The sequence below is a fragment of the Poecilia mexicana genome, unplaced genomic scaffold (genome assembly GCF_051168715.1).
Source record: "Poecilia mexicana isolate PSO_F unplaced genomic scaffold, ASM5116871v1 scaffold_22, whole genome shotgun sequence".
In the NCBI taxonomy this organism is placed as follows: Eukaryota; Metazoa; Chordata; class Actinopteri; order Cyprinodontiformes; family Poeciliidae; genus Poecilia; species Poecilia mexicana.
The window spans coordinates 11223402-11239251 of NW_028263391.1; the positions used below are offsets into that span (position 1 = coordinate 11223402).

Genomic DNA, 15850 nt, shown 5'->3' on the forward strand with positions numbered 1-15850 from the left:
ATCTCACTACTTGGGTCGTAAAATAAATAAAACATTCAGGGTGGGAGGGCATGATGGGTGCCCCCGGCCTCCATATAACCCAGAGCAGCTCCTGTTAAAAGGCCCAGCAGATGTTTTTTGACACTGTAAACTGGTAATCTCTTCTCTTGTAAGCTGCTGTCATTCCATTAAGTAGATCCGAAAGCCCCCTCCGCTACCCCTCCCCTCCCACCCCGTTTATTAACAAGAGTGGTAAAACCATCTGAAGACAATAACTGAGAACAGACTGAGCTCCTGTCCTGCCATCTCTGCATGCCTGCCTCCTGAATAGGCTTTGCATTTCTGTTATGGCACAGTAGTCCTGCTCAATGACTGGCCATAATTAAGTACCAAATATACCATATTGTGTGGCTGTGTAATCAAATCAAGAGAGGGTAATATTCCTCTGTATTAAGCTATTAATGTAATTGTTCATGAAGCATAAAATATGTTACGTAATTAAATCGTCTCAAAATTATATAGACGTATATTAAGAATTAGTCAACCTGAGCAAATGTTGTCTCTGTGTGACTGTTTTAGGGAACATTGCTTCCTGATTTTTTTTTTTTTTTCTTTCAGGCGCCATTAGCGGAGACAGGAGGGGATGAGACCGAACGTCGTTCTGAAGACAGAAAGAAAGCTGGCACCGGAGGGGTGAAATGATCTCTGTCGGAAGAATTGCTGCTGTGACCCTTTGGAAAATCCACTCTGCATTTACATATAAAGGATTCTTTTAATCAAGGTAAGTGTTATTATATTGTGCCCCATTGAGCAAGGGAGTTTGGGTGTTAAATAAAATCTGCTCTGCCGTGCTTCCTTTAGGATGTGATAAGTCTTGATTTTTCAAATGCCAGCACCGCAGCAGTATGGCATTTATGGTGGTGGTGGTGGGGGGGGGCGAGGGCAAAGAAAAGTATTAAATACGTTAAGGTTATCTGTAATGGGGATGGGTAAACGCAAGTATTCCCAATGCAATTTAAAATCAAAACAAATAGAGACATTAATCAAGCTGTATGTATTAAAATGCAATGGCAAAAAAAAAAATATGATTTGAACAAATGAAGGAAAAAAAAAAGAAAAACTTTAACAAAACCCAAGAGGTCATCTGAAATGGTCAATATTCAGAAAGCAATTATCCCTATTGATGCTAGTTAATATGATGCTAGTTAATACCAGATTCATTAATGCCACCCTAAACGGGTCTGTTATTACTGAGATATCATATAAGAAGCATGGGTAAAAACAAAAGAGCTCTCTCAAGACCTTTCAAGCCTTATTACTTCTAATTTCATGCTTAACAGATATCTCTCTAAACTTTTTAATGTTCCAGTGAACAGGACTTTAGCCAGAATCGATAAACGGAAAGAACATTTCGAAATAAGCTGGGCATGGCCAGATTCTCTCCGTAAGATTTCCATCAGAGGACCATCACAGCCTCGGCACGTGCTCACAGCATCTGACTCCACTGATGAAGAAAAAGCATCCTTGAAGCTCACGAGACTTTTGTTGTAGAAAATCTGGACAAACCAGTGGAGTACTGGGAAGATACAGTCTGGTCAGATGATGTCGACAGTGAACTCGTATGATGTCATCGTGAATTCCAAGTTTGGAGGAATCGTAGTGGATATTATCTCAAAAGAATGGCGCAAGATTGTCTTTCGGCAGATCGGCCTGACAGATAGGAATCTGAAGATGAAATAAAAGTGGATCTTTCAGTAAGACTGCGATCCCAAACATGCAGCCAAGAAAACTCTCAAGTGGTTTTAGGGAAAGAAAATGAAGCTCCTAAAATGACCCAGTAGTTCATTCGACTTGAATCTGATTGAAAGAACTGTAGAACCAGAATGCATAGAAGAGATCCCCAGAATCTCCAAGACTGGGTGGAAGAATGGGTCAGCATCACATCTGAGTGCTGCATCTGTATGCAGCCAGTTCCTGCATACAGAAAACTTGCTGTCATGCCCAAAAAAAGGCCTTTCTATTCTGCATTTAACGCATTTTAGTAAGCATGTTCTATACTTTTCCTTGTGCCATTCCGCTTTATAACACACCCTTTATAGACTGTTTTGTTTTGTTTCCTTTTATGTGTGGATTAATTGGGTTGTAACTGACATCTGGTTTGAATTAAATCTCTATAGACCCAGTAGAAAAAAAAAAAAAAAAAAAAACATTTACTGAGAAAAACATTGGCATGTTCAATACTTATTTTCCCTACTGTAGCTGTGTCGGGTGTGTGCAACCAGTCACACAGACAGCCTGTGTCTGTATGCGTGTGCTACAGATCTCCCTTCTTTTGGATACAGAATGGATTCTTGTATGAATAACCATTTGAATTTATCTCAGTGTCTTGTGTTTTAGAGTCCCAGGTCAGGCTTGTCACTGCTGGCCCCTACAGTGCCCCTCTGAAATTGTCTCCCTCCAGTAAAAAATAATCAAAACACATAGCGCGCCCCCCCACCCCCCCACCCCTCTCACATGCTCATTCCTACCAATACGCATCTCAAAGCAAATCCCCATTGAAGGATCGACCATGTCACCCACAGCCCGTATATCTAGCTCAGGGACCATAATGTACTGCCGTGTTCCCGTCTTTGCATATAAGATAATTTGGGCATCAATCCTTCCCCAGACAGATTTATGTCACTCGGAGGACAGTTTCACTTCTCCTTCTTTATCGCTTCACTGGAGCCTGCTTAATTTCCCCCTGTCAGCCCCTTCCCCAGGAGATGTTATTTTTTCCCTAAATGTCCAACATTTGCATTGGCTGTCCACGACGAGGAGAGCGATGGCGCTATTGTGATAAATAAATTTGTGGATGCCATGCCCAGGTTGTCCCCCCCCCCCCCCCACCTCCCTTTTCTTTATCCTGTTGTTGTCCCCTGTTGTCTGGCGTCTACAAGTCGGGGTCCTCACCATCCCAGGACAACTCCCACTTTTTTTTTCCACAAGTCTCCAATTCATCCTCTGCCCTCCCACTTCGACACTCAAAGCATGTCGCTAAAACATTTAGCCGAGAACTGTTGCTGGGGATGAAAACTTGCCGTTAAAAAAGACAACGTGCTGGTCAGCTGGAATGCAATTCTGAGGAACATCTGACCCTGACTCGCCCCCCGGCCCCCTTATAAACAACAGTTAAACATGTAACAAAGAAATTCCCAGTACTTACTTCCCCCTTTTTCTTTGCGTTACAAGATGGAGGTTACATGTAGTGCCATTGCCCATCCATGCCCATATTCATCCCCATTCCACTCATAGGCCCTAGAGAGAGGAGAGAAATGCCAGAAACAAAAGGATCAGCAGGAGTTTGAATCACAGAAAGACAGAAGAAGACCCATTGACAGACAGGAAGAAGTCGGTTAGCTTCAGATGGAAATGATGAAGCAGAGGTGGAAGAGTGCGAGAGCGTTGACAGTGCCTTGAAAAAGAATCCATTGTACATTTATTTTCACATTGATACTACAAGCCCGGATGTAGTTTTAGGGGTATTTTAAACGGTAGACCAACACAAAGTTTTTAAATTCCTTTCCAAATAAATATCTAAAATGTGCTTTATACAACTGTATTTGGGTATCTTTTGATGCAATTACAGCTACAAGTCTTATAGGAAATGTTTTTAAATAGTTTGTATATCTAAAAACTGAAATATCTGCTTGTCTTTGACAAATAGTCCCATCCATCTTCAAATCAACACGTTTTGCTGTTTCTACTAAAGAAAAACATTTTCTTTGTAACAATTTTACCACTTGAATTATGGGATCTTTATAACTCCTAAAACCAACTCCATCATGATGATTGTTAATTAACACAGTATGATGCTGCCACCACCATGTTTTACAATGGTGTTGGTGTGTTTATGGTGATGTACAGTGTTATTTTTTATTTAAGAAGTTAGGGGAATTCTGGAGACAACGCTGCCAATGGGTTTTAGTCAGTGGAATCAGAGTGACTACGAGACACACCGCACCTTTCAGATTTAATTTGTATAAAATGTCAAAAATCACATATCACTTTCCTTCCACATCACACTTATGTACTATTCTGTGTTGATCACATAAAACCTGAATGAACTACGTAAAAATGCAACATATCAATGTAAAAAAAAAAAAACATTTGTTTTGATGATGTTACTTTTTAAAGGCACTGTGCATGTTGTTGTGCATCTTAGATTTAACTGTGGTTACGTCCAAAGATTTTATTTATTTTTTCTCATACAGGGAAGTGGACTTGTAAAAAGAATAAACGTTGTCATTGTGGTTCATGTGGTTAGTTGTGAGGACTTTTCCTAGACTGGCTTGACTACGTCTCAGTGAGTCACATCAGTGAGCTTCAGCTTCGCAAAACAGCCAAGAGTGAAACTAATGGTCGGTAAAGCAAGGGTGTTGGAAGGAGAGATAAAAAAAAAAAAAAGACATATGATGATGCATTTACCAGCTGGTCGGATCCCCATGTGTTGCTGACCATCCAGCACGAAGCTGCCCATTGGCTGGCCCTCTGGACTGTACGCTGCTCCTTGGCTCACTGAAGGATCAAGAAGAAAACCTGATTGTAGTCAAAACGTGGACATGAAAAAAGGGAGTGGGGGGGGGGTGGAGGAGAAGAAAAGAGAACACACCAGACAATCAGCAATTGTCTCAGCTCCAGCCCAAACATACTGTAAGACATTGTGCTCGCGTTTGTGGACTGCATTGGCTGACGCGTGGCATGCAAACACGCATACAGTGGGTCCTTATGCATGCAAGCACACACACACTCGTGCGTACATGCTGTCGGTGTCACTGAAAACCATGCGCAGGGAAGATACATTGTTCTCAAAGCGAGAGGAGAGGACGTGCAGTTTGACAGGATGAGAGGAGTTGTTGCTGCGAGGGACTAAATAAGCCATGTGCTTTTTATAGCATGTGCTTTCTTTTCTAACAAACAAGAGATGCAATTCCACTGAACTTGTTTGACCTGTAGGATGCGTCATTATCCCCTGGTGTGAACGATTTATCTGAGCCCACAGAGCTCAGCAGTAATCATCAGTTGTGTCTGGTTTTGGTTATGATTGGCTGCATCCTCTAAGTCCCTTGGTGAAAGTATTCAGACCCCTTCAACTTTTGTTTCCTATTTTGTCTCATTGAAACAGCAAACATCCATTTATTTTATTGGAAATTTTAAGTGATAGACCAACACAAAGCAGCACATCATTTTGAGGTTAAAGGAAAATAATACATTGTTTTCAAAACGATTCACTAATAAAGATCTAGAATTAATTTCACCCCCCAAGACAATAATTTGTTTAGCCACCAGTCATTGCTGTCAATTTAAGATGCAAGTCTTTAAAGGTATATCACTACCAGATTTTCTGGTTTACTGAGTGAATTCTTTCAACCAACTTCTCTTTTCAAAATAGCTCAAACTGAGTCAAACTGGCCTTTGACTGGGCCATTCTCACGCAAGTAGCTCTTGCTGCTTGTTTTCATTGTTAGGCCCAGTCTTAAATATGTGTTGAATTTTCAGGTATTGTGTATGGTTTGTGGCATTAATATTTAAAGAAATGTAACAATGTATCTGTGTAGATATCACATGTGTCTGTATTGGCATTTTTTTTTTTTTTTTACTCAAGCTCTTCTTTCTCCTACTAAAACGTTACGCTTTCAAAGTTAAGAGGATTTCTTAATACTTAAATACATAATTCAGAAGAGGGATTCCAGAGGAAGTGGAACATAAAACTAGTGCAGAAAGTGAGAGTATGTAAACCTACTTAACCCCAGGCAAAATAAATAAAGAAAAAACAAACCTAAATCAAATCAAGACAGACTAAAAAAGGAGATAACTCGTAAGCTGCTGCTAGCGTCTCCAGCTCTCCTCCTGTGTCCAATTAGTAATTCACAGAGAATGCTAATATAACCCTCTCTCCACTAAGACTGGGAAATGTCCAATTAGAGTAGATCAGCAAATGGCTTGCAACATTTTAGAGCATCACATTGAAAAGAGGGGAAAAGAGAATGAACAGAGTGAACGGAAATGTTTTTTTTTTAAAGAGTTAATAGGTGAAGGGGTGCAATGTTGGAAAATCTGGGTTCAAGGCGTGATTTTTTTTTTTTGAACGTGTTCATGTAGGGGAAACAAGGGTTAAGAACACTTTCGTGCAGATTGGCTGGATTGTTCTGCTTCTTTTTTTTTTTTTTTCTTTACCTGCTCGATTTGACTGGTCGATCATGGGTTGTACTATTCTTCTTCTGGCGTTAATAAACCTGGCAGAAAGAGAGAGAAGGGAGCGGGGGGGACAAAGAGAAGAAATAAACATTAAATCAACCCCTCTTTCACACTCAGGAAGATTCATCACAGGCCTCCACAAAGACAAACAGTTTTGCATGACTTAATGGCAACATTAGCCACAAAGTCCTTGAGAGAGAGGCGCACACAAGAAAACAGAAACAAACAAAAGGGCAATTGTGTGCTGACTTGGGAACCCAGTCAGGGATACTTTTAATGTTCCATATGATCTATTCCCCACTCTTTTAATAAAGCTTTTGATTACGTTTGGTTGCTATGGGCACTGGGGAGACATTCCTCAAGTATTAAGTGCAGCTTGGGCACAGAGGCTTGGGCACATCCCTTTCTCCCTCTTCCTGTCCCAATCACACCTTCAGCCTGCTCTGTGCAGCAAACACCAACTTTACACATGCAGAGCTTACAGAATTGTATATGCCGGTCTCTCCAAACGCTATTTTTCTGTGCGTCGGCTTCTTTGTGAGCAAATTGCAGGACACAAATGGTTCCTTTCATTGCGTCCCACCATTTTACCCCCACCGCAACAGTTCCCCTCGGTGGGACCCCCTCTCTGGCTGCATTGTAGGGGGTTCTGCTCCCCTTCCAGCTGTCTAGAAATGAGGACCAGGCATGGGCCACTCCGTGCTTTCACGAGGTATTGTTATGTCAGTGAGCCCATCAATTAGGCTGTCTGAAGTTTTATCACCACCACAGCAGCGAATAAGTGCAGCTCCACAAAGCCTTCCCGGCCGGCCTTGCTCCTGTGGCTTTACCAGTGTGGAGCCAGAGGTCATCGGGAGGTAAGTGCCAGCCAGGGGCAACCTTTTTAACTTCGAATGGCGTGCCTTTGGGCTCCGTCAAGAGCAGGCTGCACGGTCACCAAAACCGAGCCAGCCCTCGACATTCCCCGAAACGTTGACCCCTTTCCAATGCCGTTTTTTTTTTTCCTTCTTCTTTTCACGTGTGCTTTCAAAAAACCTTAAAAAAAAAAAAAAAAAAAGAACTTGGCCGTAGCCTCGCAGGTAACGCCATGTGTTTGACATTAAACAACAGTTTCAGATCACGTTGGAGCTGTCCAGCATGCTGGTTCAAAAAAAACACGCAGGAGAGAGAGAGAGGTGGCGGGGGGTGGGGGGGATTCAAGTCCGTCCTCTAACATACAGGCCCACGGCACCATCAATATGGCTAAAGAACTGGTCATTAGAAGGAAGGGAGAGCTGGAACCAATTTGGGCTCCTAATCCCCCATGAAGCCCTGATACCTGCCCTTACCTTCTCCAATGAACTTAAACGGCTGTAATCTGCCCGGCTCAAAGTGACATGGTTAAATGTACAAAATGCACGGCTGGGAAAAGAGAGACGCGGCACTCATTTGCCAGGGGGCATCCAGAGTGCAGGTACACAGGGGTGCTGTGGGCCCCCGAGAGAAAAAAGATGAAACACATCCATATGAGGATAAGGGAAAAAAAAAAAAAACATGAAGGAGGTGAATCGTAGTTAGACTGGGAATCATTTGACTCCTTTGCATTATCGGGGACTTAAATTAGGCCGGAGGAGGTTTGTCAACAGAACAAAAGATAAATCATAAGTAAGCTGTGCTGTCAGAAACAACTGAAGAAATTAAAACCAGACAGTGTTCATATAGCAGGAGGTTATCTTTTTTAATTTAACGTCTTCTCTGGTGGCCTTAAATGTGTTACCAGACACATGTTTGCAAGCTATAAGTTATTTTCTGTTGCCAGAAAATATACTTAGAGAAGCAAGAAGGAGACTATTGGAAGTAGATGACTGCAAGCATTTCAGTCTGCAAAAACAATGTCCACATTTTTAACAAAGGTTGGGAAGAGAATTAAATTCAGTTTGATGAGTTTCAGATACATAAGAAACTAAATACTGTGGCTTTACAGACGTACATAAATATCATGTCCCAAAAACAAAACTGTATGAAGAGTTGAACATTACCATTAAAAACTACAATGCAAAAAAAAACAAAAAAAAGATAAATAAGCTTTAGAAAATGTAATTAAAAAGTCAGATGCATATTTTAAAGAAGCATTTTTAGTCATCTGCACTAAACATCTGCACATCCTGAGAAACTTGGATATTTCGTCAACATATAATATGTTGCATTAAAATGATCATGAGAGCTGGAACTATAGAAAACTGTAAGATCACACACACACACACACACACACAAACTTAGCCATAGCAGCTCATTCTTAACCATCTTTAGTATAAATTAATAACTTACATAATAGCCATGTTTTTTTTTTCTTCTCTCACTCCTTTAGTCATTAGATTTTTTTCCAACACAAATCACGTGACTTAATGTTTTCACCTTGTTTTACACCATCAGTCGGACAGAAACTACAAGCGCCGATAAGCCTAAATAGTGAACTCTGGCACATTTACACAAACTGTTAAAATAATTTGCATTCTCCCCTTTTACACAAATAAAATAAAACTAAGAAAAACTAGCTTCGAAAAGCAAGCAATAATTCTTAACCTCACCGTCCCTGCTCCAAGCGCTGAGCACGGTGCGTGCCAAAATATATGCCCTGCCTTCTCCCTCTCTACGTTCACCAAGGGGCTGAAAATCACAACCATGTGCATTCATACCCACTCTGGGTCATAACCATAAACACGTAATATTAGGAACGTTCTACCCAGGTGCTGAATTTGACCGTATGATTTCCAGTGACTGCAGAGGACTTTCTCCAGGAGAGAGCCGAGCTGTAGGATCAAAGCGGCGTTTTCAATTTTCCTTATATATTCTGAAGGGGAAAGGAAAAAAAAAAAAAAAAAGTGTTGTTCATGTTGTGTTTATCCAAATTCTTACAGGAAATGTTGTACCTAAAGTACACAGGAAATAAGGTTTCAATGCTTGCTCTCATTGAAATTTTTAATAAGAAAACACTTTACCGCTGTGAAGACAAACAGATATCCAAATACTTCCCCACAAAGTCAGCTTCTCATATGGGTCTCATTTTTGTCAGTATTCCCAGCTCTAACTAATACCATATCACGCCACGAAGACTTAGTTTTAGGGTTGCCACAGTAACCAGCAGCCGATGAGGTACCCTGAAGGCAGTGATGGGACGGGAGGGGGGGATGACCGTGGACCCCCTCTCGTGGCCTTAAAGCACCTTTTATCAGTCTGAGTAAAGCCAATTGAGATTATCAGACTCTGGCTTGATAACAATGTTTTCCCTCAAACCGTGAGCCGCTAATGGAGTGTGCTTAGAACAACACAGAATCCTCTAGAGATGACGGCCAGTCAGCTCGGATGGACACTCAGACGGATGAGCCCGGAGCCCCGAGAGACTCGCAGAGGTTGACCACAGGGAGCGAGAATTCCTAAACCGCTCGCTAAAAACATACGTGCGCGCTTGGAAATCGACACATAGCCACCACGGACACGACCGCAGCCACCGCCGGCGTGTCCGAAGGCTAACCAGAACACAGGAGACTCTCGAGGAGGGGGGGGGGGGGGAAACTCTCTTCAAACCTCCAGCCTAAAAGCTCGTGTTTTATTATCTACATCTGGTGGTCCGGCTTATTACGGCCTGCCTCTGCTCAGTGTTAGTGCGCAGGAGCGGCAACGCACACATGCACACAGAGGGTACACAGAGCACCTCTCAGCATGGGAACTCCGTGCTGTCTTCAAAAAAATAATTAAAGCCAGGGTTAGGGGGTCATAAGGAGGTCATTCATCGGGACACAGCTCAGAATGTGTACAACGCCGCAGGAGGGGCCAGCAGCAGCTCCACCGCTGTTTAATGTAAGGAGCTAATGTCGTCCAGCCAATAAGCCTTGAACACATTTTCATGTCGCACATCAAACAAAAAAAAAAAAAAAAAACTGGAGGAGCGCGCACGTGGACGCGCGTGCACGTGAACGCGAGCTGGTGTGTGTATTGCACATGTCAGCACATTCTTCGCAGCATATTGCCAACTGGCTCACAGTAGCTCTTCCAGCTGATGTGCCCCCTAAACGGTGCAAGACATGCGTGCGCACAAACACACACGCACGCACGCATCTCCACTTGACAACGGAGGACCCGGTTCCTCCATTATATGAAGTGGTAGGCTTGCTTTGGGCCCTGACTGTTGTGTCTTTGTGAGTCACAGAGGAAAATAACAGACAGATATGAATGATGGAGCCAGGGCAGCGGGAGTCCACTTGGCACAGGGTCTCCACAAGGCTGGATCAACACTGCATGCTTGGTTAATAATATCTGTTCTCACACGAGGAGGTGGAGGGCTACACAGAAAGCTTTTTATCTGCTAACTACCTTGTCCGGCTTTGTATGTTAGTGCGTATTTTGACGTGGGAGAATTAAAGACTTCCCAGTTTTACAGAGTCTTTCAAAAAGTATTCGTACCCTTTGACCTTTCTCACATTTCGTCGTGTTATAACTGCAAACTTCTGCTTCTGAGAGCTTTATTCGGACACAAAGTCACAAAGCAGCAGACGGTCGTTAAGCAGAAGGGAAATGATCCGTCGTCTTCAAATATTTTAGCTTTTTTTCAAAAGAGAAAGATCTGAAAAGTGTGTAATGCATTTGTGCTCGCGCCTTTGAGTCAATACTTTGTGGCTTGTCTAACAGGTTTGCTCATAAGGAAAGTAAAACTTTTAACCTCTACTTCTTTTTCCTTCAAAACAGCAGAAGTCCAATCAGACAAGATGGAGAACATCGGCAAACATTAATGTTCAAGTCACACAAGAGAATCTTGATTCTTTATGATTTATAGTGACGTGCATTGCTAGTTTTCTGATTTGCTACTTGGCGACTTCTGCTGGCTGCACTGGATTTCACTAAGGGACATGAGAGAGTAAACCAAACTGAATATAAATGCACACAACACTTTTCAGTTCAGTAATAGTTTTCTTCACATTTCACAAGCAAGCATGACATTGTCCTGGTTTTTTCACATAACCTTTTAATAAAACACAATTAAGTCTGTTGTCTTAACTGGACAAAATGTGTAATAGCTAGAGATCTGAATACCTTTTTGCATGGTACTGATTTAGATTTTTTATTCTATGCAGAAAAAAAAACTCCACAAGATGACAAAGGCTGACACATTCTGTGGAAGGTTACTGGAAGTTTAAAGATGTAATCAGTGCAAACCTGTCTGTCTGACTTGGGGCTTGCCCTTTTCTTTCTTATTTCCTCATCTCAGTCAGTCAGAGAGGCCTTGTTTCTGCTTAACTGACTTGCAGCCACACCTGGTAACTCTGTCGTCTTGTCAGCATTCCTGCGCTGTAAAATTGTCATGCCAAACCACCTTAGCCTGGAGCACGGCCAAAGAGATCGAGAGCGCGAGGGAGGGAGACGAAACCCCGCCAATCAAGAGCGGGGTCACTCGTTTGACGAGTTTGTGATGAAAGAAGGAAAGCGAGCCACAGCTAGCGCTGGATGAGGCAGAGAAACACTGAGCGCGCCTACGCGGAACTTCCAAGAGATTGTGGCTTGGAAATTTCAACACAGGGATGTTGACAGTTTATTGCCTGTATGGCTGACCAGAACATGCCCATTTTTCTAAACTCAAAAACCAAGGAAGAGAGCCGAAGTTTCCATTCGTCAGTCAGTCAGTCTCCAAGGCCCCTTTCTGTCTCCCTTGTAGGAAGATTACATGCAACACAATCTGTACAAGAATGTGCTGAGCTCAATCCATGATCACTGCTTGCAAACACGACTGTCCTCTGGTTCCTATTAAGGCTCATTGCTTCCATACTTCCGCTTCAGCCCAAAATAAAGATCCCAAACTGCCTGCAACTGAGTTACAGCTCACTGGAAACAGAAGAGGGAAGGATTCAGTTTGATCTCCTCTCTTTATTAAAACGGCCAATCACTCTGTGTCCTTTGACCAGGAAGTGCATGCAAATTAACCCCATGAGGAGGGTGTGTTAGGTGTAAGCAAACACTAATTATGGTCTGGTCAGATACTGGGGGCTACTGCGTCTTCGACGCTGATCTACCGAAGTGTCAACACCAGTGATACAATCAGCTCTTAAGGTCCAGCAAAATCTCCATAACGGTTTACATATACAGTAGGATTTCCATCACGCTGACGCGGCAGGATCTCCAAATTTATCATAAACAATCAAAAGGAAGCTCTTTGCAGGCTTCACTTCTCCAATTTGGAACAGATCCATGGTTCTCAAGCTGAGGTATATGTACCCCTAGAGGCTCTTGGCCTGCCTTTAGTGAGAGTCAGAAGAAATGTTGTCATCTATGGGATCCACTGTTTGAGGTGGAAAAGAGGAGCGAATTAACTGGGATGTTGAGCAACAGTAGTGGAAAATATCAAGGTTTCATTCACATTTATCTTTGTTTCACTTTATCTCAAAGAGGACGGCGATGGGGAAGATTTCTAGAATAACCAGTATGAAGTAATGTAATGTCATTCAGGAACAATGTGCTGTGTGTGTGTGTGTGTGTGCGTGCGTGTGTATGTGTGTGAAAGATTAAATGAGCTGGTGTGCAAAGGTTATAGCACACTGTAATTCAAGCTTAAGTTGAATGCCTGAAAAAACAAACAAACAAAAACACATTTGATCAAAAACACTAAACTTTTTTTTTTCATTTGTTTGTTTACCTGCTCAAAAATAACTTAATGGTAGAATGGTTAGTGGTCTGATTTTTGTAGAAAACAAAAGAAAAAACAAAACAATTTTCTCAGTTTTTTTTTTGGGGGGGGGAGGGGGATAACAAAATCTTCAGTTTGCTCTCACCAACAAGTACAGGACGTGAGTCATTACTGCTTTTGCAACTTTATGAACGGGCGCGAGAAAGTCTGCTTTCGAGTAAATGTTACAGGTTGTTTGTGCCCTGATTTATTTTGAAAATTTGATGGAAGAAACATAAAATGTGGTTAATAAAATATTAATGCTTTAACATTTTCCACTTTAAGGAGGCTTAAATTTGTCAGTTAAAATCTACATCAACCGCCTGGACTGATGGGCCAAATATGTAAAAACTTTGAATGGCGGAGCCACAAAATCTTTCTGGGGGCCATAAATGGTCTGTGGGCCGCACTTTGAACACAATTTAATGAGATGAACAGTGCAGACAAACGTTTTTTTTTTTCTTTCTTTCTTTTTTTTTTTTAATGTTCAACAAGTTTCATAAGCATGGCAGTCATTGCTGTATGTTTAGATCGGATGGAAAAAAAGAGACGCCTCTGCTGTCCCCCCCTTTTTGAATTCTAGCTTAAATGGATCTTTGTGGACTGAAGAGATCCAAGGTCCAATTGTATGACTGCATTAAAATCTTTGAGAATGGTGACATTTAAATCAGACTTTTCCGAGGTGGTACTGCTCATAAAAACTTTGAGAAGCGCTGGAACAGAAAAAGGAAGCTTCTTCAAACTCATCGTATCCTCTTTTTTTTTTCTTTTTCCTTCCACGCTCTCCCCTTTAAGCTAAAGCAGGAGTCGTTGGATGTATGTCGGGTGAACATTACCTCACCCCCATGTTTGATTTAGTGCAGATGTGAAGCAGAATGAGGCAGGAGCAGTTTTTTTTTTTTTTTTTTCTTTTTTTGGAAACGTCAGAGAGGGACTAAATTTGGGGCAACCACTGTGTTTACATAGTTTTACCTCCGTCTATCTTTCCCTCTTTCTCCCATCCACAGCGCCCCCACGCAACCCCACACACAATCTTTTGTCTCTCTCTGAAAGGGGGACTGTTTCACCTCTGTTCCATGGACTTTCACTGACCTGTTTTTCTTTTCCTTTTTATTACTCCATTCATCGCCCATTTGCGGCGTCCCTCCTCCCCCAACACCACCCTCAGCCCTATATGACTAACATTTGCATTGCTCCGTCAGTCGAGCTGCACAAGTCATTTCTCTCAGAAACCCGGGGAGCACGAGTCATTAAGACTCCAGTGGAAAATCAGACAAAGAATTATATATTTGTGTTGGAAACTGACAAGATTTAACGAGGAGCTAATTAAAATAAATCAATAGCTCTGCGGCACGCTTGTGCTCCTTCTCCCCTTTCCAGCTCTGATCCTCAGCATCGCGGCGCTGGAGCGCTGCAGTGTGAATTGCGCTGCTGGGCTACCGACGGTTTAAGTCTAAAACGAGGCTAGCACCGACGAATGAGTTAAAGAGAAATCCCTAAACTGTCTCTGTCTTTTAAAGCAGAGAGAAAGACAACAAAACGAGATAAACATAGACATCCCTGCTGCTGTTTGCCCTCCCCATCTAGCACCATCTCCCCTCTTCCCCTTGTCCAGAGAGGGCATGTCAGCTCTGGGCCCTGTAGTCCAGCGGCCTGACCCCTACAGGGCGGGCTGTGCGGCCCCAGCTGCTGACTGTCCGTCAAACACCTCCAGAGAAGTGTTGGGCCAGGAAGACCACGCTTGTTGCCCCTTTGATCCGGCAAGCAGCAGCTGCTGCTCCACACAGCAGCACTTTGTTCCTCTGTCTCCTCACCACATTCTGTCCTACGGCACAAAAACTCTCAATCTAGTACAGAAGTGAAGGGTGAGAAAGCAGAGGAGGAAAAAAAAATGTGGGGGTTATGATGGAGAGGGGGTTTAGGAAAAAAAAAGAGAGAGAAAAAACTTTTTTTTTTCCTCACCACAGCACCAACAAGCTCTGACAATGTCAGCGGGGGTTTTTCTTGGCCTCGACACAGCTCTTAGGCATCTCCTGCTTGACGCTTTACCCTCCTTTTTCCTTTAAGAGATATGATAGTTATTGTTTAAATCAGCCAAGGTGAATAGAATGGACTGGGGCCAAGTCTGCCCCAGGCGTCAACACACCTGTATGAAAGAGGCCTTATTGTAGCAACCCAGCATGGCTAACCTGCCCTAGCTCTACCAGTTTTTCTGATGTAAGAAAGAAGTATATCCTCACATCTTTTTTTTCTCTTTCTACCCGTCCGACCTTTGTTTTTTTTCTCACATTAACCTCCTTTTCTTCAGAGGTCGGTGCCTCTGCCAGAGAGTATTTCTGCAAGTTAATATTGTGGCTCCCAAAAGTATTCACACCCTTTCGACTTTTTTTTTTTTGTTTTTATCATTACAACCACAAGCCCCAGAAGTGTATTTATTTTGCTAATGTGGTGTTTATTTGAAACTGAAAGTTACAGTAGCTCCTCTTATCTTGTTATCAACCTCTGAATAAATGGTTTCTCATTCCTTGATGAAAAAAAACATCAACTGGTCAGTGTTGCTGTTCTATCATTGCATATCATTACACTTTTCTCAAATATAGTAAAATCCTCAATTGTCACACACATATTCATGAAATTCCATTAATTCTACTGACCTAATGAAAGAAAGTCTGTCACGGTACTGAAACCCAATAACAAAGGGCTCTGTGGCGCAATGGAAAGCGCATTGGACTTCTAGAGGGGATGAAGTGATTCAAAGGTTGTGGGTTCAAGTCCCACCAGAGTCATCCTTATATGTATTCCTCAAACTGAAAAATAAACCCTATATTAAAAGATGCATTATTGTACTGTCAATTATTGAAGAGACTGTAGTCAGATAAAAAATATGTAATAGAGGGCATTTTGAACATTTGTACCAACTAGTAGGACTATATTTCATCGTCA

The 15850-nt window shown here is 42.2% G+C and overlaps 1 protein-coding gene and 1 non-coding gene across 6 annotated transcripts in view; one reads left to right on the forward strand and one right to left on the reverse strand.

Moving 5' to 3' along the window:
* The window catches only part of meis2a (Meis homeobox 2a), a 103465-nt gene that overhangs the window by 3879 nt on the left and 83736 nt on the right, over positions 1-15850 (reverse strand). For 2 of the 5 annotated variants that reach the window (XM_088002416.1, XM_088002415.1), the window contains exons 10-11: positions 6196-6254; positions 4447-4557 (exon numbers count right to left, since the gene is read on the reverse strand). In XM_088002416.1, the coding sequence (XP_087858542.1) occupies positions 4447-4557; positions 6196-6254 (170 nt within the window). Of the gene's footprint in view, positions 1-3191; positions 3277-4446; positions 4558-6195; positions 6255-15850 lie in introns of those variants that run through there. The other 3 variants (XM_088002419.1, XM_088002418.1, XM_088002417.1) reach the window with 3 other exon arrangements.
* trnar-ucu (transfer RNA arginine (anticodon UCU)) lies at positions 15607-15693 on the forward strand. The gene is given in 2 exon segments: positions 15607-15643; positions 15658-15693. It is a non-coding gene; the product is annotated as a tRNA-Arg (tRNA).